The 27,295-nt window shown below is 45.9% G+C and overlaps 1 protein-coding gene across 1 annotated transcript; it reads left to right on the top strand.

Moving 5' to 3' along the window:
* The first annotated feature begins 357 nt into the window (after positions 1–357).
* LOC131265152 (uncharacterized) lies at positions 358–27,295 on the top strand. Its single transcript, XM_058267413.1, has 9 exons — positions 358–614; positions 11,131–12,035; positions 12,567–14,375; positions 14,605–14,745; positions 15,591–15,651; positions 21,624–22,434; positions 22,971–24,811; positions 24,905–25,133; positions 25,263–27,295. Exons 2-9 carry the CDS (start codon positions 11,466–11,468, stop codon positions 26,029–26,031), a joined length of 6,231 nt encoding a protein of 2,076 aa, XP_058123396.1. The 5' UTR covers positions 358–614; positions 11,131–11,465; the 3' UTR covers positions 26,032–27,295.

Genomic DNA, 27,295 nt, shown 5'->3' with positions numbered 1-27,295 from the left:
CTAGTGGTGGGAAACCCGAATCCCTGTAGCATTCTTTTTTTTTATCAAAGATGGTCTGGATCTGGAACCATGAATTCCAAATCATGTTGTAAATGTTAGGCGAGAAACTTCTACTCGAATTTTACGTTGAATCGATCAGAAATCTCAATTCATGAAGCCTTCCTGCGTTCGAATCGATTAAACTGAAGTGAATCACATCGCGTCAGAATCGAAACAAATCCAGTCCCAAACGAATCAAATCGAACCCGTTCAATCGGATGTAGTCCGATAGAATTCGTCAAAGCGATCCAGTCTTTGGATCTTCCGAGGATCCTATACCGCCAACACTAGGTGTAGAGAGCGGATAGCAATTTTCTTCCGACCATCGGTCGTGATAATCGTGGTGGCTCGTGGATCCGGCAGTCTTCTACAAAAGTGTTTTCCATGCTAGAAATGCATGCGCCGTGTACCTATATTCAACGAGTGCAACGGGAATGAGAACAAAGTACATGTTGTAGTAGTTTTCCCGCAACGTGCTTTCCGTGTGATACCGCAACCGCACCACCCCACCGCCAGACCAGGTGCTACCGTGAAAGAATTTTCATCAAATGTAAATCGCCCCATAATCGCAAAAGGTACCGTCGAAATTCCGGCTTTCAATTTGAGCACGATTTCGTGCAATTACTAGTGAAGATGGTGTAGAAAAGTTAAGTTACGCTCGAGGAGCGACGTTACGCTTGGTGTGTCGTTCTGCCGAAGAAAAACCACGTTATGGTGTTTAGAACAGCATAAGCATCTGACGTGTTCATGCTGCTGGGACCCGGCGAGGTCGAAATAATCGTCATCGCTCTATGTTGCGTACGATCGCGCCATTTCGGTTTCAGATGCATTAAGCGTCTTCCAGCGTCGAATGTGTTCCCAAAGAAAAAAAAAGATGGAGTACAGGACCACCATTGTGGTGCCAGTGTGAAAAAATGCAATCAATTTTCCGATACAGGTGTTTTAGCTTATACTACTCGATCAACTAAGAAGTATGGTGTCTAGTTGAACTGTATCTTTTTCATTCGTGCGTTCGTTTTTCGGCTCAATTTTCATTTTCCGACCCACGCAAGAACAATCCACCGACTGCTGTCAAATAGTGTGCTTCGTTTTTCCTTTTTGGTTGCCCGGTGGTCGGGAAGATTGAAAGTGACAATGTGCGCAAAAGAGATGGGCAACATTATGGAAAGACCTACGAAGAAAACAGTGCAAAAGTGCATAACTACGCCGGCTTGTCTCGCAAGGCTCAAAGCCGTCTACGATGCGATGGCAGAGAAGCAGGTTTTTGCGCGGTTGGGTTTGTTGTGATCGAAGCGGAAAGTGAAAGCTTCCAGCCACACCACCGTGCCGTGCCTTGCTTGCTCTGATGGACGGGATACCATATTGCGGGACACCATAAAAGGATAAATGTTATTGCTTGCGCCCTGCACACAACATCGCCACCTCCGGAAGCAGTCAGCTGCCCCCCCCATCCCAAGAAGATAAAGCTACGTCACGAATGTTGTCCATCAATTAGATAGCTTGTGAAAATTAGGCAAATGAAGGAAGAATGTTAAACATGAGTTGCCGTCCCGTGATGGTTTGGCCCGTTTTCCTAGTGGAACACGGTCCTGCTTGTGGTGTGCGTTTCCACGGTCCGTGGGATGGTGGTTTGCTTCTATTTGCAGGAACGGAAGCCGATGCTGGCAAATCCGTGTCACTCTATTTTCGATCTCTGGCAGCTGGCGATCTCGGGTCGTTCTCGGCTGGTGCAACTACCACCTCATTGGTGTCTACCCTGTTGTGGGCCGTGCTCGCTCAAACGTTCGTGTGGGTTTCCCGTGCATAGTTGGAACCTATTTTCGTATACCTCCAGCTGGAAAATGCATCCCCTTGTGATGGGGATGGTACTCGGCGGGATGGATTTGGTGCAGAAGAACGATCCAATTGGTGCCTACCACACTTCTAATGTTGGAACATAGTTTTTGTGTCCGAAACACATTGCTTTTAAGTCGCGAACATCGTAAACAAGCTAGCGTGTTTTTAAATCATATTTCGCCTGTGCTTAGTAAATCAGGGTTTTTGCTATGATAATTTTGTTTTGCACCTAACAGCACATCAGATCCTTTAACGCCAAGTCGTACAAAGATCTGGGATTTAAATAAGACAAAATTACACACATGAATCTTCAAACTGTCCGCTCAGGAGCATTCGGGAATGGTTCAAATGAACTAAATGGTTTCTAGTGTTAATTGGGGTGAGAATCTAAATAAGACCAAATATACCATCACGGTCCACTAACAGTGTAGAACATATAAAACAACCTTGTACAAAATTTTAATGGTTTTTCCCGTTTGTATACGGTTCGTGTGCACCCTTACTTGAGCAGAATAAACCACCTTGGTAAAACTTTGCTGATACCTTTATCATTCTTCAAAATATATCTATTTCAAACGATCGATTTTGTTGGTCGGACATTCGACCTGATGTTCCTTGCACACGGTTTTGTTTATTTCATCGGTTAAAACAAGCAAATTGTTGCCATAAGCAGTTACTTAATAAGTGTTAAATGCACCATTTCCACATTATCAATTACTTCACAGCTAGAAGCAAAAGAAGGAGTAAATAGAGGAATAGTTTTCCGCTTCACAAACGCGCCTACTCTGTCACGGTTGGAAAAGTTAGACAAATAATATGCGCACTTCCCGGCTTCGGTGGTAGCTGATCGATCGTTACGTACAACCGGAACCACCTGTTTTTTCTTTTTCAAAATTCACTGGACACGCGAAGTTGACCGCTACGGTACGGGTGCGTGCGGCGTTTTACACTACTTTCGCTATCTGGAGTTTTTTTTTCATGTTTGTGTATTCTGCTCACAAGCTAACCCAGAAGACAGGGTTGTTAGTTACTTTCTCCTCTACTACCAAAGGGGTATTGGTTAAATTTAATTGAAAACCCTAACGAAAATATCCACTGTGGACTGATGTTTAATAATCTTCAGCTTGTTGCACTATTTGTGGGTCAATGCCTCAATTTCTTATTCCTAGCATCAAACCGTCTTGCGTCTTCCATGTCGCTTGGCATGCACTTCCAGAGGTTGGTGGAAAGGGACACTGGAGGCTCGTTTCCCTCACATTATCCTTTGTCCAACGAGTACATTTGCAGTCGGTGTAAAGCATCATTGGCATTGTCGGATGGTTTATACTTCACTTTGTTGATGGTCATGGCACGTTTGCGCCGTCGATGCCACCTGATGGATTATTGGTTTGGTTTTTGGCGATGGTGTTTGCCTTGAGCTCTTTCTCCTTCCTCCCTTACCAGTCCGCTGAAAGCTTGGGTGAGCATGATGATGTCGCTGTTGGCGTGGGTCGTAAAGATACCTCGTTTTGGCCAAAACCAATCGCCCGACTGTTCGTCCTGTCAGCTAACTGGCGAGGGCCCGACCTGATCATACTGTCGTGATCAATGACGGGCTTGTTTGATGGTTCGTGGGTGGATGATCTTGGCGTTTTTATGGTGAACTGTTCTTTTTTTTTTCGCTACCGAGTCGACTTCAAAAGCCATGACCGATAAACGATGCACTAAAGGGAGACCTTCCGCTCTCCCGCTGTACTACAAACATTGCCGCGGCTGCATTGCACATTTATCGATTTACTCGATCGGAGTGACGCTGCAAATTCGGTCACATTGCCATTCAGTTGATTTTGTCAAGTTCATGCGCAAACAAACTGGCCAAAGCACGTGCCCTCCAATCTCTTTTTTTGTGTGCATTTTTCTCTTCGAGGCGATCCTCGAACGTCGGTGGGCTGTTGTGGCTGTGTTGTTGTAGTCCCGTTTGACATCCGTTCGAGAAAACACATTTGTTGATAACGTTTTATGATATTTTATTTTTGTTTTTTTTTTCTAGCAGTTTGTTGTTGCCGTTTCCAACGCGGATTTGGCGAAGGTTTGCGTTATGAACCAACGACCTACAACGTATAACATTTGCATCCACGATTTTAGCTTTGGAGATTCGATCAAACAATGTGTATCAACAAACCCACACTACACAGAACGAACAACTCACGAGGCAACGGCGCAGGCACCGGGTCATTCTGTTGCCTACCCAAACAACAATTTGTTTTTTTTTTCGGAAGTGCGTTGGCGGGATGACCTTGCCCCTCGAGAACGAACCCCCGTAAGGGTTGTAGAACACGCGCGTGTCCTGCCCCGGCAGGGCAGCAATTACATTCAATCGATGTCGTCTTTTCTACGCTGTTGCTTTCAGACCAACGATCTAGGATGGTTTAGGGGCAATCGTTTTCCCTTTCCAACATGCCGGTTCTGACCTAATGTTCTTGACATTGCGTGTTTTATCGCGATATTATTGGGAAGATTACGATTTTCGAAGCGCGTTGGTAAAAATAACCGCATTGGGAAAGGGGCGATGAGGAAGTTGTACCGGGGAATACTTAAACACGCTGGATTCCGATGTTGTTTGGAGTTCTTTGATATAGAACAGGGGTTGGCACACATTTCCTGAAAAGAGCTAGATGATGAAAAAGAGGCCAAAATCGCGGCACTGTATTTAGTATCTCAAAAATAACAAAAAAATAATCTGAAATATTTCAAATTTAACAAGGTCCGACTGGCGTGCTATTAGCTATTAAAATAACTCATCTTAGGTTAATGGTATCGAAAATTGTATTCTCTCAATGTAGTTATGGTGGATGCAAAGTAAGCATATTATTTTACCACCGGATTTTAGGTTGCAAAGGTCCCCGGTGAATTTGCACGATTCCTCTAACAGTCTGAAACATTCCCCTATATGATTGCAAAGTTCTCTCAACCGATTGAAAATATCCCCTATGCTTTTGAAATGTTCTCTCTTCCTATTGAAACATTCCATTATATGGATCGAAACCCTTAAATTTTTAAAATTCTTTCGTCTAGAATTCTTTAAAATAATTTGTGTTTGTGTGAAACAGAATTAAATGTAGAAAATTATACTAGATGTAGTCAACAACCTTGAACGACAAATATTTGGTATGGTTAAAAGTTAAAGGAATTTTGTGTAACATAATCTTAGAATTCAAACATATGCAATTGTGTTCAAACATTTTCTATCGTTGATTGATTTAACAGAGAAAGTAACAAAGATAGCACGCACTTGTTCGCTTGTCCAACTTTGGGTAAGGTAAGGGATCCGCATAGAACCGGTGGAAGTTTTACCCGGCTTCGCGTTGTTACAATGTAATCGATATACTGCTGACGTGTTCGGAAATAACCTGTTAGAACAAAACGCACGCCACCACCCCGCGGAACCTGCCGCTAGTTCCCATGACCGTGTCTGATAGTTTTCGGGTCGTGACGACCAGCGGTTGTCCATGAATTGATAAAAGAGGTTCTGCGAAGTGTTCTGGCTCCGTACGCGATCGAATTAAGACTTGTTGATATTAATTGAGCGGGTAAAATGTCCCCAGCAATCCTTCTTACCATGGGCGCCAAAGTCCTTGACTTCATTAAGAGAAATACAAGACAAAAGAAAAAAAGAATACCGTAGACAGTCAACGACCCACAGTACGCTCTAAGTCAAGCTAGACCCTGGTGATGTTCAAAGATATGATGGATCAATAAAACACTACTGGCCCCGGTTTGATGGTTCTAATTGTTAAAAAATTAACATACTTGTTCTTATTCGTCCATCGGGACACGTAGCATTAAGATCGTAGGAGCATTCAATTCCTGATTCGAACGTCTCTGATCGTGGCATTTTTCCCGCCAGTTTCGTCACGTGATCCCTTGAACTCTGCAGATTGAGTAGACTGGAATGTGCCCAAGGGCACCGATAGTTAGCAGTTATTAGTTGTCTATCATTGGCTTAAATTGTGCTCAATTTCCATCCCAACCGTGTGTACGATGATCGTGTGACAAATTTGCATGACTCTTTGGAGAGTGGCATGCAAAAGCGTGCCAAGTCGTACATACCCGGCCCTAGAGGTCTGACGAGTGTCCGGAGAGGAGGGGGGATGGGGTGTCCATTTACAGCGAACCACCGGATCTAGTTTAAGTCCTCCGCAGTTCTGGGCTTTTTGACCGCGGCGTGGCCATTTTAGGCCCGTGTGCTCTGACACCTTCACCGATTGGGAGTTGGATTTACTACGCGCAAAAAATCTCTGATGTTTGATAAGCTGACCATTTTAAACCGGGCAACAGTCTAATTTCAATGCATGTGCGTCATTAACGGTGCGGTGTAATTTCGTACGTTCATTCGTTCAGCTCTGATCGATCCTTATTTAGCTGGCCCTCGGGGTACTTCATTGCCCCAAACGACATCTGCTCCCCTCCGGTATACATCTTCCACGCCCCTCCCCCTTACGAACGTGGGTTGATGATTGACTGGCACCGGACAGAACTACCTTCCCATCAACCATATTCTAATGGCGAGCGGGATTTAATTTTCATTTTCAATTGATTATTCTTTACGGTAGCGTTAAAAATGGGTGTTTCCACCGGAGCAGAATTTGTTGTATCCCATTTGTCAGCGAAAAATCAAAACTAGAAATTGTTCCTCAACCACCTTCCGGTGGCACGTTACATGACACGTGCCAGCCACACAATAGGTTGCTGATGGAGGTGTGCAGGAGGTTATCTTCATAATGGTTGTGGTTATACGATGGCTATACAATCAACCTGTGTGGCACTTTACATCGACACCACAATTCCACACCACCATCGCCAGTTTGTGCGTGTGTGTGTATGCATTGTATCACTTTATGCTTCCACGTTTTCCATTTCGTGGCATAATGCGCCAATACGTAGTATTCGGTGGCGCCAGGAACAATGCATCCAAGCAGCCAGTTTCAACCAGTTCATCTTGAATGATCAGAAGTAGCAGCAGGTTGTTGTGGTGTGTAGAGGTGACACATGCAATATAGCTAGAAACAAAAAGGTCATTTCATCGATAAGGCCAGCATCCACATCCCCACTTACGGTAGAGTGGTACACGGTTATCAGCTGCTGGCAGGAAATTAGGGTTCTGTTCGAGAGAGCGCGCAGGAAAGGCACTATCTTACTGTTTGCGTTTGGAGTTCCCATTTTCAAGCATCCGAGTTTGCCATGCACAACCGAGCAGTGATGGCGAGGATGTGATGTTTAATGATGACGACGACGATGCTGGCTCGACAACGCGCACTACTGAACCAGTGAGCTTATTTAGTAGCACGATGAAAAACAACTTCAATACACACTCACAGTATACAAAAGGAGGAACCCGAGGATGGAAGCTCTCCCGAACCAGCGGACTCCACGAAGAAACCTGACCTCTATTACTTGGAGTATCGGCGTCTGATAGGACGAGACCTCCTGCATATTGAGTACTTCACGTTTAGCGTAGTTTGGCTGTGGTGAAAGATTTGCATCGTGTGCGCCCCGGCAAGGTTATGCCTAGTCGGTAATCGTAATCGGTTTATAATAATTCAACACATATGGTTATTACACAACCGCTTGAGCAACACAGTGAGTAAACGCGTTGCTTCATTTTTTTGCTACTGGATTTTTATGTTGCCCGATAGTCACACATTTAAAAAAACCCATGGGGAACCTGCAAGCGAACCCCCACCACCAATTGGCGCACATACGATTTACACACATCTCAGCAGTTAAGCTATCCGATATTGTTTTACGACGTGGTCTGGGCTTATCTTGCAACGCAGCAGGCAGGCGCACATAGTAAACAATAAATCTTAAGAAGGGTGGGATTACAGTCGTTTACTGTCAACATTCCCTACCATTTTTTTTCGTGACTCAAAGCAGCGCAATCAGTATTTGAAATCGATAATCGATTTGATTATTTTTGCTTCGGAAGCAGTGAGCAGCTGTTATTTTCTGATGACGAACGGTTTTTTGAAGGGTGTGGATGAGAACGACGAGGGAAGGGTTTGCTTAACAAAAGCTCCGGTGAAATATTTCGCTGTCGAGCTTGAGAAACGTTTCCTATGCATTTTATGCGGGAAAACGTCGTTAAGGACGACCGAAATCTCTATCCATGTTATGAAGGGTTTACTTACGTTTTATGTGCATATGTATGTCTCCAGATTAGATTTTAATTTTGTTTTAGATGCGAAATCTCCACAGGTTTTACGTTTCATCAGCTTCACACGATACACCACTCCGTAGAATGTTCTATGCTTACATGCATTCGCCTGCGCGGAACGCAGCGTGCAGTTTGGCGCAACTCAGCAGGATACTGGACCCCCCAGGGATGCCTTGCTGCAGCATGTTATGCGAAAGGAATTTCGGCATCGATCATATCATTGGCTGCGGCATTACAATTCCTGTTTCACTCATAACCCCATGGAAACGATAACAATGGTGCACGCGCACCAAGAAGCTGCCAACGGATTCAATAATCGTTCATAACCCTACCGTTCTTGAGTATCGTTCATTTTGCGTCTCGGTTTGCAATGGACTTTGGATCAAAGGGCCGGCCTAACAGGTTTTTTTGGCGCAAAGATGATTTTTGGGCGATTTCTTATTAGTATCTTCTTCCCAACTGCGTCCAAGTAAGGGAGGCAATAAATCCCGGCGCTGTTCTGGTAATCCGTATTTTGTCCGGTTGGCTTTTTCATCTTCTCGAGGTTAATCATTCTATGCGCTCGTATCCGAGGGTAGTTTTATTTAACGAATGGTCGTTTTTGGTTTTATGAAAGTAGAATCACTACTAGATTCTTTTCAATGTACAATTTATGACATGGTGGACTACCTATTCTACACTGCCTGCTACAAATCTAGTTAGGTTCTACTCATGGATAACTGGATCCAGCTATGGTCCAAACAAAAGGATTACCAAATGGTATTTCCAGAAATGTACAAATCTTAACTATGTTCTCCAAGAACAATACTGCCAATGAAGCATGTCTACTTTTGGACCCTAAAACGCGTATTTGGACTATTGTGCAAACCTTCTATCACAACCCTGTACCCTTTGTAGTTCTAGTGCTGTATTTTTTTGGGCTGTAAAGATGATGGCGAACGAGAAACGGATTGCTCCGTTTGGGAAACGTTTTTTTCATGCTTTCGCACCGAGCGTCATCCCATGTGTGTTGGGTGTTGGAGGGTATTTCATTTCCATGTCCCGTTTGCTCCTGCGGCACGGTGTGCGCATACGTTGTGCTGATTGGACAACATTTTATCGTATGTTTTCAGTTGGCAAAAACGTAGAAAAGAAGGTACGAGTGGCAGGGTGAATCGCAGCGGGCGCAACTTTTGTCTGCGGTTCGTTTTGTGCCAAGAATCCAGACGTCAGATTCAACGAAATTTGTCCCACCGTTAATTGAGCCCACGTTGGGGCTCGGTTGTGGGTTGTTTCTTTTCTTTATTTTCTTTTTAGTCTGGCCTGCGCAAAGCTGCTGGCTCGCCGTTTCGTTCCGTTTTGGTGCGCAATGTCGTTAAGCGGCGAATTTTAGCGGCGTCAGTGTTGGAGCTACGGAATCCATCCAGTGTTGCCGGGCGGGTGCCCCATGGCGTGGTTATAAAAGGTAGCAACGGCTGGCGTTATTTCATCAGTACAGTGCTGGCTGTGTATATAGAACCAACGGAAACGGATTCTGTTCTAAAATGTGACCGAGCTCTAAAGTATTACTAGTTGTGTATTTCTACCATAGAACGTGTTGGCAAATATAAGTGTTAAAGTTAGGTAATTTTTTTTAATTTTAATTTAAGCAATTTGAAAAATATGTTTTAACAAAAAGAATATTCCAAGCTGCACTAGAGCTTGTTGGGTAAAAAAAAATTATGTTCAAAAACACTATCAATAATATCAGTGTTATGTTAAGTAAAAGTGCTTTAGATACCAGCAAAGGGTAATCTTATCCATTTCTCTTACACGCTTTCAAAATGTTAACCGTCATGTTCTGAAAGAATCGTCCTACACACGTGCAACAGCACACCGGCTTAGCATAAGAAATACGCTTTATTCAATCGATTTCTTCCCGTGAGAAGCAACGAATCCTTTTTCATAAAGAAAGCTGTTTGCTTCAGGGTCACATAGAACGAACCTTTGGCCAATAATCCGGCAATCGTGCTTACGGCGTAAGCTCACCAATGGGTTGATGCACGATAAACAGTAGTTAGGGGAAGTTTGATCAAACAAATTTCTCCATCCATCTCACGGTCTCCTCCACCCTTGGCAAATTTCCTTCCCACATTCGCAATCTATACAACCTCCCCCCTTTGCCTTCGCAGTTTGTCACGGAGGTAGAAAGGGCAAAGGATTTTCTCTAGAAGAAGGTAGAAAGGGCAAAGGGGACAAAGGAATTCTGGCCGGATTCTCATTAGCTTTCGCGAATGCGAGCCCAGTCATCCATGCTTTCCACTCACCAGTCCCGCTACATGGTCCCGGTGCCAGTGCCAAGGTTATTATGGAACTGTTCCGTACGAGAGAAGGGGGGAGGCATGGGGTCCAAATAATGAATTTTGGTGGTCCAACGTGGTTTGCGGTGTGAGGCGGCGGCACTTGGTCTGCCGTCGTGGCAGTGCAAGTCCCTCGCAGGGTGTGTGTGTCTGTGGTTGATGGTAAATCCAGTCGGTACGTTATGCACGAGGTGTGTTTACCATTTGGCAATTGGTGGTGCGAATGTGAAGTTGTGATTAGGAAATCAAATTAAGCATAGCAACAAAAACTACCTACAATTGCAACCCATTTGAAGCAAGGAAAAACGGTTTTTACACAACAGAAAACCACGTTGATGGCAGAATTTGTCACGTGAAACGGTTGTAAATGGAGCAGTGCTAATGAAGCAGTTGATAAGGAATTTATCGTCCACGCTCGGTTGTGAAACGGGTCATTCAGGTTTACATTATTAGTATGTTTTTTATGCTTATGATGGTGCAATCCTTTGCCGACTGTGTGAGGCACCGGCCCAATCCTTCTCGTGCCAGCTGCGTGTTCTTCTATCGTGATGATCATTTATTATAGTTGTCTCATCAATAATTATGGTCACTTACTGATGTCGCCGCAGCAATATTCTCTAGAAACATTGTACGAACTGCCGTGATTCAAATTCTAGATCTTCCTTATCGATTGAAATGAACTATTTCCTTAGACTTTTATTACAGCCAGTATTTATACCTTTCTTCCTATTTTCTGTACAGATTGTAGCATCCAAAGCATCCTTTGCCAACGCAGGTAAGCATAAATGGAATTGAGAGGATCGAACAATCATATTCGGAGGCTACGGAGTGGATGCTTGTTGGGAGAACGGAAGTGAGATTTGCAAGGGGGCTTAAGTTGCAAAAAATAAGCTAAAGGAAGGACCAAACACGGCACAGAAGAAGGCGATTGATAAGCCGCTTGCGGGGGGGAGAGAACGAAAAGCAGTAGTTTTCTACGAGTCGAAGCCGTTCTTGAACTATTTTACCCCATTGACACGTTGGAGACAGCCTTAACGAGCGCCGGGGTGGCAGCTAGATCGACGGCCAGGCTCACAATGGCACGCCATATAATGGCGGTTTGTGTCGTGTGTTTGCTGTGTGCAGACCATGTCCCATGCAAGCAACACTTTGGCGATGAACCCTCCGGAAGGGAAGCAGGCAGAGGATCGCCCAGCGGGACGTACACAGTCCTTGAGAAGGCTGGACACGATCAGCTGCTAACCGATCATCAGCGTCAGCTAGCGTCCGCCTTCGACAGTGTTCCGGGGTATCGTCAACAGCAGGATGAACATCGGATAGTAAAACGTCACCAACATCACCATGGGCACGACGACGAGGAGCATGAGCACGGTGAACACGACAAACAGGAGACTGAATTCAATCGGCTACTGAAGGCGAAGGTGGATCAGTTCGTGAAGAAAATTTTCACCGAGTTTGGCAACCCGGAAAGTATGACCATGACCGTGAAAGGATTCGAGAGTATGATGCAGAAGTTGGATATGTATCGATTGGTTTCGGACGGTGGAGCTGAGGAAGGGTCTGAAAAAAGTCGAGTTGGCTCAAGTACGAGCTTAAACCTAATCAGTGGCCAGAATGGGCAAGCGCAACAGGCAGATTCTTTTAAGGTAAGAACAAAGAAGAATTTGTAATGAATATAAAGTACTTCTCCTGTTATTTACTCCTGGTTACCGGCGCATGATTGGTACGCGCTTACTTTGGTCAATCGAAAGTATCCCTCATCTTAAGTGAGTGCACATGCGCAGAAGGTGCTAAGATACTTGCCTGGCTCTCCATTAATCATGACTGCTAAACAGTTTACCATCCGTTTCAATAAATTTCAACAATAATTCTTTTTATAATTTGGTGCCGCGATCCACTTGCCAACAAAATTTACCCTCGTAACAAACCATTTACAACAATGTGTTTTACTAACTAAGCCTGCTGTGTTCACCACATCAAATTTGATTTCTGTTAGTATGATAAAAATGGCTGAATCTGCTTTTTGCTTCTGAAAAGAATGAAATATTTCACATCCCGAAACCTTCTATTATCTATTTTGTATGTCTCGATTACTCAGAAACAAAAAGAACACGATGATATATCCTAAATATTTACGTCTATGTTTCTTTTATTGTTTCTTTCCTTCGTACCTCTAGTGTATAAACAGTAGTGATTTTCTCCGGCGCATCACACCACCAAGGATACGATCGCAGGAGTGGGAAGAGGAGACGGCAGCTTCAAGTGATAAGCTTAATTACCGTGCGACGGAAGAAGGCAGCAATAGCAACACCACTACTGATTCCAGCACTAGTAGTGGCAGTAGCAAGGATAGTAGTTCTACTCCGATTGCCAGCAGCGATAGGAGGATAGAAAACACAACCAGTGATGGTAGTAGCTCCAACAATGTGAGTAGTTCAACGGAAGGGTTCAGTTTTGAGATGCGAGTACCACAACAGGAGGCGCTTGTGAGTAGTAGCAGTACTAGTAATACTAACAGGAGTAGTAGTAGTAGTAGTAGGGTAAGCAATAGTAGCAGCAGTTCGATTCCGGAACATGTGCCGGTGGTACAATCGACTATTATGTTTGGTGAACGCGATCTTTACAACGTATGCCCGTTGTTGCTTGCCCAACTGCTGTCGCCTGTGCCGCTCGAGCGGGCAGGATGTATTGATGCGGATAGTATACCAGCAGTACAAGTGACCAGCTTACACCACGATCATCACCATCATCACCATCACAATGGGGAGTCGACCGATGCTGCCGTGTGGATCTACTCGTCCATTGCCATCCTTGGCGTGAGTTTATGTGGACTGCTCGGAGTCGTGGTGATTCCCTGCATGGACAAACACTTCTACCATCATGCACTGCAGTTTCTGGTTGCCCTGGCCGTCGGTACGCTGTGTGGTGATGCACTGCTGCATCTGCTACCACACGCCATGATGAGCTCGTCCTCAAGCGCCAGTGCGCACGATGCCATGATGTACAAGGGTTTGGCGGCGGTCCTGGGGATAGTGTTTTTCTACTTCATGGAACGTTTCCTGACGGTGATCGCGGAGTGGTACAAGAATCGGGAAAAGAAGGGCAAACCATCGTCGAGGGTTCGTGTTATGCGTGACCCGGAATCGGCCTCGCTGCACGCGTCGAGCGCTGGTGAGAAGCAGTGCAAGCACAAGTACAGCTCCTACCCATACTGTTACGATGAGATTGCCATGGACACGAAGGACGACCATCACGAGCACAACCGGACGAACGAAAACCACAACAATGCACTGGCAAAGTGCGCCAACAATCACCACACCGGCGGGGGTGCGCATGCCTCAACGGCGACCGATCAAAACGTCACCGAGTATACAGTACTGAACCACAACCATCATCATCATCATCATCACTCGGGGGAGGAAGTTACCAACGCGGATAACAATACGGTGTCCACAAATCTGGACGATGGATCAATCGAGAGTGAGCAGGCACAGAATCATAACGCCAGCTCACATGGCAAAGTGGACGCTGCCGGCGGCGGTGGAAAAGTGCGCCAAGAAAACTACACGATTATTCTGCGTGAGCATGAAACGAAGCACCACGGACACTCGCACACGCACGGTCACGTCCATTCGCCACCGGGATCGCTGTCGGCCGTTGCCTGGATGGTGATCATGGGGGATGGATTGCACAATTTCACCGACGGCATGACGATTGGGGCGGCATTTGCAAACAACATTGCCGGCGGGTTCTCGACTGCCATTGCAGTGTTTTGCCACGAGCTACCGCACGAACTGGGGGACTTTGCGGTACTGCTGAAGGCGGGCATGTCGGCGAAGGAGGCGGTGTACTATAATCTGTTGTCTTCGCTGCTCAGCCTGCTCGGTATGGTTGTTGGCATCATCGTTGGCCATCAACCGGAAGCATCATCCTGGATCTTTGCCCTGGCTGCTGGAATGTTCCTGTACATTGCGATGGTAGACATGGTGAGTGAAGTTATGCTTTTCTTAAATTATTCAAAACTATTGTTGGTGATTCATCCTTGTAATAAAATTTAAAGATTTCAATTTATTCCTTAAGCGAAAGATATCAGTAATGTGAATGTTAGCAAGGAAAATTAAAATCAGTCATATTAACAATCAACAATAGTAGTTTGCCTTATTTGACCAAACGAATTGAGTTTAAATTTTTTTTCTTATTTTCTTCCCGCAACAGATCCCCGAGTTAACGTCATCCCACGGGGCGGAAGAGCGCTGTAAGACATCCGAGTTTTTGTTGCAGTTTCTTGGCCTAACGCTTGGCTTCAGCATCATGATGGTCATCGCCATGTACGAACACGATTTGATGGAAATGTTTGTCGATTGAGCAATTCGATTCGATCATGCGGGGCCCCGGAAGTCGCCGGCGACGGAATTGAGAGCACACAATTCGTCGGAATTGTGCTTCACTTGTTTTGGTTCCGTTCGTTGGTCCGTAGGCATAAGCAGGGAAATCCCCTCCTTCCCGTCATCATCTCAGTTCCTCGCTGCACTCGGGTCGACGCTAGGCGTCGGCCCTTCTCCCCACGCACCATGGGCTATATAGTGTGTCAACTGGTGGTGATTTTGAATTACTACGTTAAGCAGAATTAAATGTTAAGATCAGTCAGTTTTTTCTCCTCCTACATCCAAAATACACTCTTCATACCCGATATCTTCGATGTACAGTTTGATAATGGCACACGCGGCGCAATCGAAATTTCGCTATCTTATGTACTCATATCTGGTCTAAAAGAGCACATTTGAGAAGGATAATAATGTCAGTAAAAGGTAGCAGAAAACCGGAACAACATAGATAAACACAACCCAAGAGCTGAAGAGAAGTGCGTTGCTTCTTGCGCATTGAATGATGTGATCGTCGTTGCGATGAATTAGGCAAAACCAAAATTAAAAATCTTCTAACCAAAAAAGCCGGAGCTGAGACACTGTACAGTGCTTTCGAGAAACGAGAGAAAAAAGTAAAAAAGCAAATCTTCTCCTACGCTTCACACGCTACATACGTTTGTTGAATGATCAACAGGACCTATCTAGATGCAGTAATGAATTATTGGGAACAATTTGAATGCGCATCAAACAGTTTACAACTATTTTCCATCTGCATATTTTACTTTCAATTATAAGCTAGGTCGAAACAGTCTTTTCTTTTTTCCAAAATCCCCGTAGACAGTAGTATTCCAATACGTAATCCTCCTTCGCAGTGCTCAGAAGATTAATAACGCGAAAAGTATTACCGAATGTCATAGTTCTAAGTGAAAGAGAACAAAACGGTCCAGCACACCCACATCGATCAGCAGCCCACACTCTGGGAATTTTTGTCGTTTTAACCGTTTTGTTTTTTTCTCCTGCAACAATAGCCACAATTTTCTTTTATTATGTAGTCCTAACATCAGGTGTGAGACTTGTTTTTAATTATTTGTAGATATTGCCCCTTAGTTTCTATAAACAATGTTCAAAGCAAATGTAAGTCTGGAAAATCAGTACTTAGAAAGTACATAAATCACCAATGCCCTAATGGATCTTTAGTTGTTAAACCGCTCCCACACACAAGGAGATAGCTTTTCAAAACACACAGCACCCACTTAACGCATTTTCACATCTGTACATAACACGCTCAACTTATGCGATCGAATAAAACTTTGCCAAAAACGTGCCCACATTCATCTTCCACATTCCGGTCCACCGGATTAGTATGTTGATCGCGGCCAGCAATGCATTTAGAAGATCGCATATGCTCTCCATACAACTTATGCTGGAATCCGTCGAATTAATTTTAGAATTTTCTAAAGTGCGCCTCTAGCTTTCGCCATGCCGAAGGGTGATGGTTTTCTATCAAACAAGCGCAACGGCTTAAGCGAACACCATCTTTCTATATTAGGTTTTAAGTAGGATAACAAATTTTGCTAGATTGAAGAGTTCAAATAATTTTGATTTTGTTTCCGTTTTGATGAGTTTTTTACTTTTATGCTTTTGGGAACTATGTAGCAGGCAATAATTGGAGAATGAAAACAAAAAAACAACTAAAAAGCAAAATATACTGAACAATAAAGAGTTCACTTAACTATTTTGTAAAACATACAACAATGAATTTTTTTTTGTAAACTTTTCAGCGTCATAAAGAAATTTTTCCGTTCCGATCAAAGTAACCATAAACGTTACAGTTTCGCAAAGTTCTACATTGTTTGCCAAATCATTAAATTTCATCGGTTCAGGATGTCCAAATTATTAGGAAACTCTGCAGTCGCGGCCGCCCAAACATCGGTCCAGTGGCAACGCACTGTCGGACCGGTCAAAAGCCACTCCAAGGCATACTGTTGGCGCCCGACGGCTCCACCAGAAAAGAAATGGCTCTGCAAGCAGGTACTCGATAGTGTCCAGTCTGGAATAGCTCCGCAGTTTAATCTGGCCAACTCAACCCTCGGACGAGCAACAACGAAGGTGTGGATGAATGTAAATTTTGCTCAACAACGTGCTGCGGACATTGCGATTGATTTGCGGCTGAAGGAGAGACTAACGCACGTTTTCCATCTACTTGGTAATGTGGTTTATTCGGTTAAAGATTTCATTGCCCACCGTCAGTACTATCACCTGGACAGTTTGATAGACCGAGGCTTGCTGGCATTGGAAAACAAAATAAGAGCAACTCGCGAAAATCAATTGGTAGATGAATGCTCACGAAGCCCTCCGGAAGAAATTGGTTCATTGAATATGCAACCGAAATGCACCACGATACTGGTAAAGCATGACCCACGCTCACAAACTACGGCAGAAATTCAAAAAGCTCTTTAATGATGAAATTTAGCATTCAAAAGCATATGGTGAACAAGAATTGCCTAATAAAAATATAAAGCGTACATTCATAACGGATTCATATTCTATTATTTGCTTATTATTCAATTTACACGCTTCTTCGCACCAAGGTTCTTGTACCTCTTTCTCCATGCATTTTTAATCTTCAAAAATTATGTAGTACCGCAAAAACTTTGTTATTTAAAGCTGTATTCATTTTTGGGGGGTTTAATGTTGAAATCAATCTGAACATCTAAAAGTTATTAATAAATTTGTTATTTCAGCAATTCTTTCAAATTGTTATCGAAGTATTAATCAACCTACCTTGATCGTAGTATCAATGTTTTGGTTTTTCACTGCTGTCAACTTCAGCTATCATAGATGCACCAAGGTAGCTGGAAACAGGTGTTACTTCTTTCCACTAACTAGTGATGAGGAAACTGAATCTCTACAGGGATTCAAATCTTTCGATTCAAATCCATTCTGAGATGCGCAAAATTCGCGAGATGATGTAAACCAATCAATGTGGGTCTAAAAATCGTTTATCCTAATCTGAATCCTCATCAAATCACAACTGATAACTCGCTTTTTCCGTAATAAAAACATGCCACACATTTTTGATGTGAGGTTCACCGCGGCAAGTAATTCTGTTGATCTTGAAAATCAACTAACGTATGGAAACGATGTTCTTCGCAGGCATTGAAAATCGTGCACAGTGATTCGGTAAAAATGTATATCAGGTCCTGTTCTGAATCATTGTCACTCCATGGGCTAAATGTTATGGTAGAACCCCTCAGATAATCGATGATGTATTTCTTAGTGAAAAATAGGTTCATGAATGTTTATCGGATTTTTAGGAATCCCAATCAAATCAAATCTTTAGAATCCGTCAAATGGAATTCGAATCTTTGGAATCCGTCATACGGGATTCGAATCATTAGAATTCGTCTAGGGATCGAATCTTCAAATCTGCCAAAATCCGATTCTGCCAACACTACTCGTTCGAGTAGCATTTCAGTAGCAGCATTAACAGCAAGAACGACGAACGACGACGGAGAAGAAACACCCTGAAAAGCCTTCCCGTTTTCCGGGAGGAGAAGAAAACGGAAACTTTCCGTCGGCAAGTCCGGTAGGGTGTGCAGCGGTGCAGCCGTTATTGCAGCAGCAGCAGCGTCAGCAACACCGTGTGGTCCCTCCGATCCATCCGTCTGTCCATGCGAAAAGCGCTGCTGGCATCGTGTGTTAAAAAAGGAGTGTTTTCTTTTTCGTCCGTTTCTGTCTTCACCTCCCCTTTCCGTGAAACAGTAAAACGGTGGAGAAAAGTGGCGCTCGCTGCCGCAAATGTGAACTGCACGGGCGTTTCACCTCCAGAGTCGCTTCATTTTCTTTTCCGTAGTGTCGTGTGTATGACTGTGTGTTTGTGCGCGCGCGTTTGTGTATATGAAAACCTTTGTCGTGTCCTTTCGTTTCCTGGCGCACGTCACGCTCCTTATCGAGTGACTCGCGGTCTGGGATCGATTCGCATACCACCGCACGGACGGTGGTTGGTCGGAAGCTGGTCCGAGCGCGTTGGTGAAATTCTTCAACCCCGCCTCGCCGAACAACGCCAACACCACATTGCCCGAGAACGTCAAATCGGCAAATCGGAACGCACAACGCAGTGGCGTAGGCCCGCGCGCTTCAGGGTTAACCTCGCGGGAGGTGGGACAGCTGCCGCCAGTGCGCGCGTGGAAGAAGAGCGCGTTTTCCTTCGAACGGCGGAAGTATTGCGGCTAAAGGCGGCGTTCGAACCGCTGCGCAACGTACGCTAGGGAAAAGGTAAGACCAGGGGAGGGTTGTGTGTATGTGGGGGAACGTGTTTGGTATGCCCTTGTATGACACTAAATTAAAAGATTTTCGTGGTTAAATGAACGGGTTTTTCCACGATTTTCGCCTGAAGTGAATGTGTGTGTCTTGTGTGTGTCCCACAAGCCGGAAAAGCCGAAACAACGCGCTGCCAAATGTTATGTAGAACGATATATTATCGCCCGCCACTACACGACTACAAGCATCGTCGGCATCCGCCATCGCGTACCATGGCGCCATAACCCCGCGCCGCGGGAGATTTTCATTACCGAAGTGTTTTTGGCCATCTTCTTTCCCGCGCGCGCAAACAAATCGCCAAACATCCAGCTCCTAAACATTCCCTTGTGTGCCAACACGGCGTTGCAGGTTAACCACACTTTTTGCACTCGTCCCAGGTGGCGGACTCGCTTCACACGCATGATGTGCCTCTTTCCTTTTCGATATAGCGTGGTTTGCTAGCTGGATGCTCCGTGAAAAATCTCCCACCGTAGACTCTGAGGGAAAGATGCCGCCAGACGCACAGGTGATACGAGAAAGCCATGCGACGATAGGAACAACCGGTACACCGGATGGTGCGTGGGGATGATGGCGGCTTTCTTAGTAGTGATGAGGACGAAGGAGGAAACCGCCAAAATGGAATATCGATGGGCAATGACCTTTTAGTTGGATGGCTGGCGATGGTGGCAGCGTTGTAACGAAATCCATTTTGTTTTTGCTTTTTTTTAAAGGACTGAAGGAAAATGGCGCACACATTAAATGTCTGCTGCACTATCGATTTTCGGAAGCATCGTAAGCGAAACGCCGAATTGCATCACTACTTCACCTAGGGGTCTGGGACATATCGTGATCGATGAAAGCTAAAGTGGGCAAAGTGTAAATCGATGTGTCGAAGTCGGCGGGTTTTTTTTCAGAACCTCCTGCGATCGACAACACGAACGTTGCGAATCGACATGACGCATCCGGCGTCATAATAAATCCGCTTCCTAAATAAAGCATTCCGCGAAAGTAAGTTCTACCATCAGCAGCCGCAACAGTTTCGATCGTTTCGACGACGCGTGTACTACGTCGGTCACGTTCGTGCTGACGTGAAAGGAAAATTTTTTCCCAATCGTACGACCCGTCGTGGTAGCGGAACAGGTGGAGAAAGCGAGAGAGCGGGGTGGGCGAGCTAGTTTCGACCTTTTGCGAAACGGTCGGATCGCAACATCACTAAACACACACTCACACGACACGTCGATTCGAAATCCTCGTTAACCTCCTAAGGCCGCCCGTCCGCTCGAAGGGGGTAGGATTTGTTTGTTTGTTTTCGAAGCAAGAGGTAAACTGTCCAGGAAGGAATGCGGGGAGAGGATCTTCCTCCCGGTCCAAGAAACAGCAAAACATAGCACAAGACGTGTGCTGTCTTCTGTAGCGATAAGAATAGATTGTGAAGTGATAAGGACTCGCCGAGCCAGGGCGAAAGTCGCACAAAAAGCGGTTCAGCAACGGATGTAAACCAGGTAGGGCTGAGCGCTTTAAAATTGGAGGACGCAGATTTAGCAAAACCTACAAGGTAGATCGACTTCTTTGCCGGCGTCACATTTTCCTGCTGCGAACAAGACGACGTAAATCGCGTTCGGGCCCCACATCAACGCCTCCCCAATTCCTTCGACAACACGATGTGTGACTCGATGCCCGAGAGATGATGGTGACCGTCAAACATGTCGAGATATTGTTGATCAGGCACTTTAGAGGACGCGGCGCCGCGCAGGACACGTTGCGAGTAACCCAAAAGTGTGTAAACGGCGTGGTCTTTGTTTAGCGGCCGCACGATGACCGAAAGATTGTCTACACCCTGGGATTCTTTTTTGTTTTGTTTTATTACCTTTCCCCTGTCCCCTGCCACACAACCCCACCCGCAAGGAAGAGAGGAAGGAAGGGGGCTTTTTGAGAAGATTATGAAACCTGACCGGCAGCGCGGTGGGTGTGTGCTGACGCGAATGCCGTCCACCACTGTGACCTGATTTATGTCTAATTTGGGAATTTTACGCAAAACGCACAATCACAAAATAACAACAACTTTTCACGGTTTCCTCTCTCACCGATTGAGAGAGGGAAAATGAAACTTTTTACCGGTAGATTTGTAAGTAGGCGTTGGAAAACGCGTCAGTCAGAGAGGTTAAGAATATGCCTAGCATCGATTGTCCCATACCTCCCAATGTGGTCCGGACAGGCCTCCCTGCAACGGAACAAACTGTTTTGTGGGTGTTTTTACAAGTAAAGGGTCCATTGTTTGCCTTGGGAATTTAATTTGGTGCATAAATGAGAATCATGTGATTGATGATCTGTTCATTAATTATTTTGTTTTCCTTTGCAGATATTAAATGTTGCTGAATGACGTGATCATACAAAAACTGACGTAACTGTCTGCATTAAAGGCAGTTTAAAATAGTTAATAAGTTAAATTCATCGTTACCTCCCGTACACCACATCGGCAGAGAAATAAAAGAATCGACAACCTTTATAAAGCTTCAGAAGCACCATAACACACGTGGAGCCGGTGTAAACGGTGCGAACGGTAACTAGCGATGAAATATCCTGGCGGCAATCCATCCACAATGTTCTGCGAGCAGGTGGGCACCGTGACGTCCCTGTTCGAGCAGTGGAACGACTGCGAGCGCACCGTCGTCCTGTACGCGCTCCTGAAGCGCGTCCCGTTCGCCAACCTTAAGTTTCTGCAGGTATCGATCGATTATAATCTCGCACAGAACTACAGCACGCAGTCGAAGCTGCTGCAGCTGGAAACGAAAGCCAACAGCACGGCGCTGCTGAGCAAGCTGGTACAGAAGTACTATCGATTGAGCGGCCACACCAATGCCTCCGCGTCGCTGCTCATCGGTGGGCCTCATCTGAATAACAACAACAACAACACGCACAGTGTGAACAACAATCTCAAAGCAACAAACGAATCTTCTTCGCTGTACGATCTGCTAAAGAAATCCGAGGGTGTCCCGCTGCCAGCCAGCACCGATGAATCTCCGTCGTCCGCTTCGTCGTCGTCGCGCTCGGTGTCGGCCTCCGTTGGGACCACGGCTACGATTACGGTAACAGCCAGCAGCGTGCCGGTTAAGAATGGTACCACCGGAAGCGTCGGTCACGAACCACAGCAGCAGCAGCAGCAGCAGCGGGAACCGGAAACGATGGAAGACATCCTGAAAGATATTCTCATGTACCTGCCGTTGTTGGCTCCGGGCAATGACGAGGCGAAGAGCATGTACATGTCGCTGATTCCGGCTGCGGTTGATGACGCCTGTCGCCAGCTCGTACCGACGGAGATCGTGCAGCAGACACTGTCCTATCTGCTTATTCATCCAGCGATAACGAACGACGATCGACGGTAAGGCGAAGAAATACATTTATTAACAAATAACGTACATAGTAATACTTTTGCAGTGTTTTGCTGAACGGATGATAGAACCCGTAAAGCAATCAATGGTAATAACTTTCAACGAATGATAACTATCAATCATGTTCTTGGTTGCTTGACCGTACCGTTTCTTAACACTTAACACAAAGGCATCATAGTTTTTTAACCATTCATTTTAATTCAACTCCAAAAGTCTATCAATATAATCAATTATAATGAGATGGCAAAACCATCTTATTATGAATACGATATACGATAAAAACAATTAGCTTTTATGTGAATAACGTTGACACAAAATCACACTGATGATACATTTCACGTTGCCATGGTATTTTGTGTTTACGAGTGCTGAGTTGAGGTTCATCCAGCGTGATAGTGTTCGAAGAAAGTTGCCATTGGTGGTTCCACTGGTACTATAAAATACAGAATTGTGTATTGCGTCGTTCTGTTTCTGTTTATTTTAATTAATCTAACAAACTTTTGTTTACCTATCGCTACCATTGCAGTGTACTCAGCCACTGGCTGCGGTACTTGGAGGATTTCATCTCGACGTCCTACCTTCCCCCATCGTCCGCAGCAACGATTACCAAGAATCGCAATTTCTTCAACCTACAACAGACCAATGCAAATGCTGGCAGCAATGGTAGTAACAACGGTAGTGCTTTCCCTGCGGTCGGAAACACACCCGCACAACAATTCCTAACCACATCTACCGCATCTGGTGGCGGACTGGGGTTGAGCTCCTGGAACGCAAACCTTCACCCGGGCGTTACGTCGGTGCCGTTGAATCAACCTCCGTTGTTGACCGGTCCGCCGCATCACCAGCATCATCACCATGCACCACCTGCGCTTCCTCCCGTACAACAGAATGGCCAATCGGCACTGTCCAAATCGCAACAGAGCCTAAACCAGACGACCGTCGCACAAGCAGGCGGGAATAGCAATACTAGCAGTAGTAACATCAACAGTAGTAGTAGCTCCAGTTCGAGCTCTAGCTCGACTACCAGTTCCAGCTCCTGTCTGGATAGTGGCGCCTCGCAGTTGCTCAAGTGTGCGTCTTCGCCACGACAGCACTCGGATTGGACCATCGCCGGAGCACGGGAAGACATAAAGTCGTCGAACGAGTTCAGCAAGACGATCGGGCAAAATTTGATCGCATCTAGTCAAGCGTTGCCGGGAGGAGGAGGTAACGTTGTCAATGGCAACGCAAGCAATGGAGTTTCGCTTCCCAGATTGTTGTTACACAACAATCAGCAGCAAAGGCCTACTTCGACGACGACCTCATCCTCATCGGCAGCAACTGTTGCTGCGTCCAACACCGAAAGTGAGGCGCATCATGATCTCATGGCCGCGACGGAATCGCTGCTCTACGACTCCACCGACGACCATCACATTTCGTTCAGCAAGAATGGGACGGAAATATTCGACTATGATTGTGATTTTGAGAACGAGGACGAGTTTAACTTCTTGACACGTAACGCGGCAGCCATCCGGGCAGCATCGTCCACCGCCGTGCCGCACGCTGCTTCGGCTGGTTCCGGAGTAAGCGGCGGTGGCAAGAAGCTAGTTTCGTTCGACAGCAACGTGAGTGATTTCTTGCGCGTACCGCCTCTGCCCAGCTACGGCCATCATCATCACCACCAACACCAGCAACATCTTTCTCACGGTGCTGGCGATGGTGGAGGGTTGCTCGATCTAGACATAGACGGCACACTCATGAAGACGCGTCGCTCGAACAGCCTCACGACGCCAACGACTCTGTCCGCGCTGGGCGGTGTCGGCGACCTGCTGCATCCGCAGCAGAAACAAAACAACGAATGTCTATCGGCGGAGAACCTTACCAACTTGCAGCTGCTGCAGAACAAACCGCGCAGCTTTTCGCTCACGATGGAAAGCCCCCGCTCGTCGCTCGCTTCGAGCGGTTCCGACACGCAGCTGGATGACTACAAGCAGGGTAGTAGCAGCCTGATGAAGCTTTACGGCGGTGGGCCACCGAACGTGGGCATGTCGAGCATCGCGCACTGGCTAAAGAGCCTGCGGTTGCACAAGTACGTATGGCTGTTCTCCAATCTCACGTACGACAAGATGCTCTCCATCACGGAGGAGTATCTGCAAAGTCTGGGCGTCACGAAGGGTGCCCGCCACAAGCTGGCCATCTGCATCCAGAAGCTGAACGAACGCTACGGTACGCTGCTGCAGCTGGAGAAGGACCTGATTGCCGGGCAGAAGGCGCATCTCGGGACGGTGCTGGAGGAGCTGACGAACATCGTGCTTACGCCAATGAAACCTATCGGGATGGACCAACAGGAGGACATTGCTGGCCAGTTCGTGAAGGTGCTAGATCTGGGTAGGTTAAATACTGTTCAATGACCATTTGGTCAGCTTCTGCTCGATAGTTTTTAAACAATCCATATTATGTTTATATATTCCCCTCATTTAGTTGGTTCGATCATCCTTATGCGACCGGTTTGTAGTCAGCAGGACGAAGAGTACCTGAACATTTTCATGTGGATTGTGGAGCGCGCCTTGCATAACGACGCGTTCCTAGCGCACTCGGGTCCGATGAAGGAACACAAGTTTAAGGTGTCGAAGATCAAGATGCAGCTGACGCCGAAGGGACACTTTGCCAAAAACACGAACGTCGCCGGTCCCGGCATCAATAAACCCAGGTAAAAGCACATTCTATAGTTTTGTTTTTTTCTTGGCATATGTACAAACACTTGCTACTTAAGAAAATTCTCAAATTCAATATTTACCTTCATTGAATTGCTGTTAATTTGATATTTTTCTTTCAACAGATGGTCGGTGAACAACAAACACAAGCCAGCTAACCTGAACGAATCCCAATCGAAACCGCACCGTAAGAGCTCGGTGCCGTACTTTGTTCCGCCCGGGCACGGGAACTCCATTTGTCAGCCACAATCGCAGACCTTAATGCAAGCAATGGCTCATCAGTACTTCCACCATGGCAATAACAACGGCAATGGGACCGCCAACTACAACAAGAGCTCCTCTTATCCCAGTTTTGCATCCACGCTGCACAATGGGAGCGGAATGAAACCGAGCACGAACACGAACAACCCGTCCATTCAACAACAGCAATCCCATCAGAGCCATCCGCAATCCCACTCCACCCAAGTTCCACCTCCCTCGCTGCAGCAGCCACCACCACCGGCGGCCATGCAGCATCCCAACTTCATGTTCCATCGGCACTCGCTGAGCAGCATTACGCACCACAATCCGGCCACCTCTGGCCCCCTGGTACCACCGCCTCCCATTTTTATGACGAACCTTGGCCCGCTGCCAACCGATAGCTGCGGTCCAGCCGGGATGAATGCGGAAAAAGGTAACGGCGGTAGTGGTGGCGTCGGTGGAGATTGCGGTGTAGGCGTAGCCAACGAGATCGTTCTGCGGCCAGGCCAAAGCAATAGCAGCAGCACCAGCAACAGCAGCACTAGCAGCAGCAACAACAACAACAGCGGCAATAGCCATAACAGCAGCATTGTCGATATAAACTCCCGGCTCGAGTTTCTCTGCCGGCAAATGACGGAGCAAGCGATTAACTAATTGAGAGAGAGACACACACACACCCCTGGAAAAGGGTATCCGAATGCGTGATATAGACAGGCAGCAGGCAGGCGTATATGGTATGTTAAGGAAGGATGTAGATTTTAAGTACGAACAATGGAACGACGCGCCGCTACTGCGGCCCCGATAAAGCGACGTGGGAGAAGAGAGGGTGGGGGTATAGAATTGTCTACCCCCTGTGTTACGATGGTCGCGCGAGGACGGTGGACCATATGTGTACTTTTTTCGACGGGTGTGTGTATTTCTCCGAGCGAGACGACACACACGATCGTGAAGAGAATTGTTGTTTTTGTGTAGTAACTGTTCAGAATTAACTTTTCAAACGCTCGACCGCGCGCACTACTACTACAACTATTACTATTACGATTACTACTATTTATATGTAGAGGACAAGAAAAAAACAACACCGTAGAGCAATTTTTCGCTAAACTACTTTCTCACAAAGTTCTTCTTCGCAATGGCTTCCGCCATCACCTCCTGCGCAGGTTGATGGTGCCGGAAGGTTGCGGAGGAAACAACTAGATGCTACAAAGAGAACCATTTTACTCCTAGAATAGGAACAACAAACACACATACACAGTTTTGATGTTGAACGTGTTATTTGTGTTAAGCTTTTGTGTTAGCACAGCCGGGAAGCAAACCACCATTCTATCTTGACGATACATATAACGGAAACTATAACCTGGTTCAGTGCCAAGGACCGACCGACCGGTCAGCCGGACGGGAGGACATCCTGTGGAGTGTGTACAGTGTACTAAAATGTACGTAACGAAGATCGGAACACACAAAAAGAGAACGATCGAAACAGTCACGGCGGGTATTCGGTAAAAGAAGAAAGTATTTATCTTGTTACGTTTTATTTTTTAATGTACTGTTATGATTAGGCGTTTAGCGAATCGTTTGACAATGTTTCCTTGTTTGTCCCACTCTCGTGTAAAGATATAAATGTAACTCGATACATATGGAATACATGAGGGCGCATAGGCGTAAGGATGAAAGGAGTGAAACTATGTTCCCCCCTGTCCAGTCGAAATGTTCATCCAGTCCAACATAATGAAACTGTTACGGTAAAGTGCGTTCTGTCACACACCGTACTCGATAAGTGGATAATGCCCAGTAAAAAATATGAAAAATAGGATTTAAAATAAAACGATGGACAGCGCTTTCTCCGGGAAAAGGCGGCACCCCATTATATACACAAACAGAGCACCACAGCCGGAGCTGTTTGTGGGAATGAGCAAAA

This window comes from Anopheles coustani, chromosome 2, assembly GCF_943734705.1.
Source record: "Anopheles coustani chromosome 2, idAnoCousDA_361_x.2, whole genome shotgun sequence".
Taxonomy (NCBI): domain Eukaryota; kingdom Metazoa; phylum Arthropoda; class Insecta; order Diptera; family Culicidae; genus Anopheles; species Anopheles coustani.
Note: the sequence above shows the minus strand (reverse complement) of the source record. Positions and strands in the feature narration are given on the sequence as shown.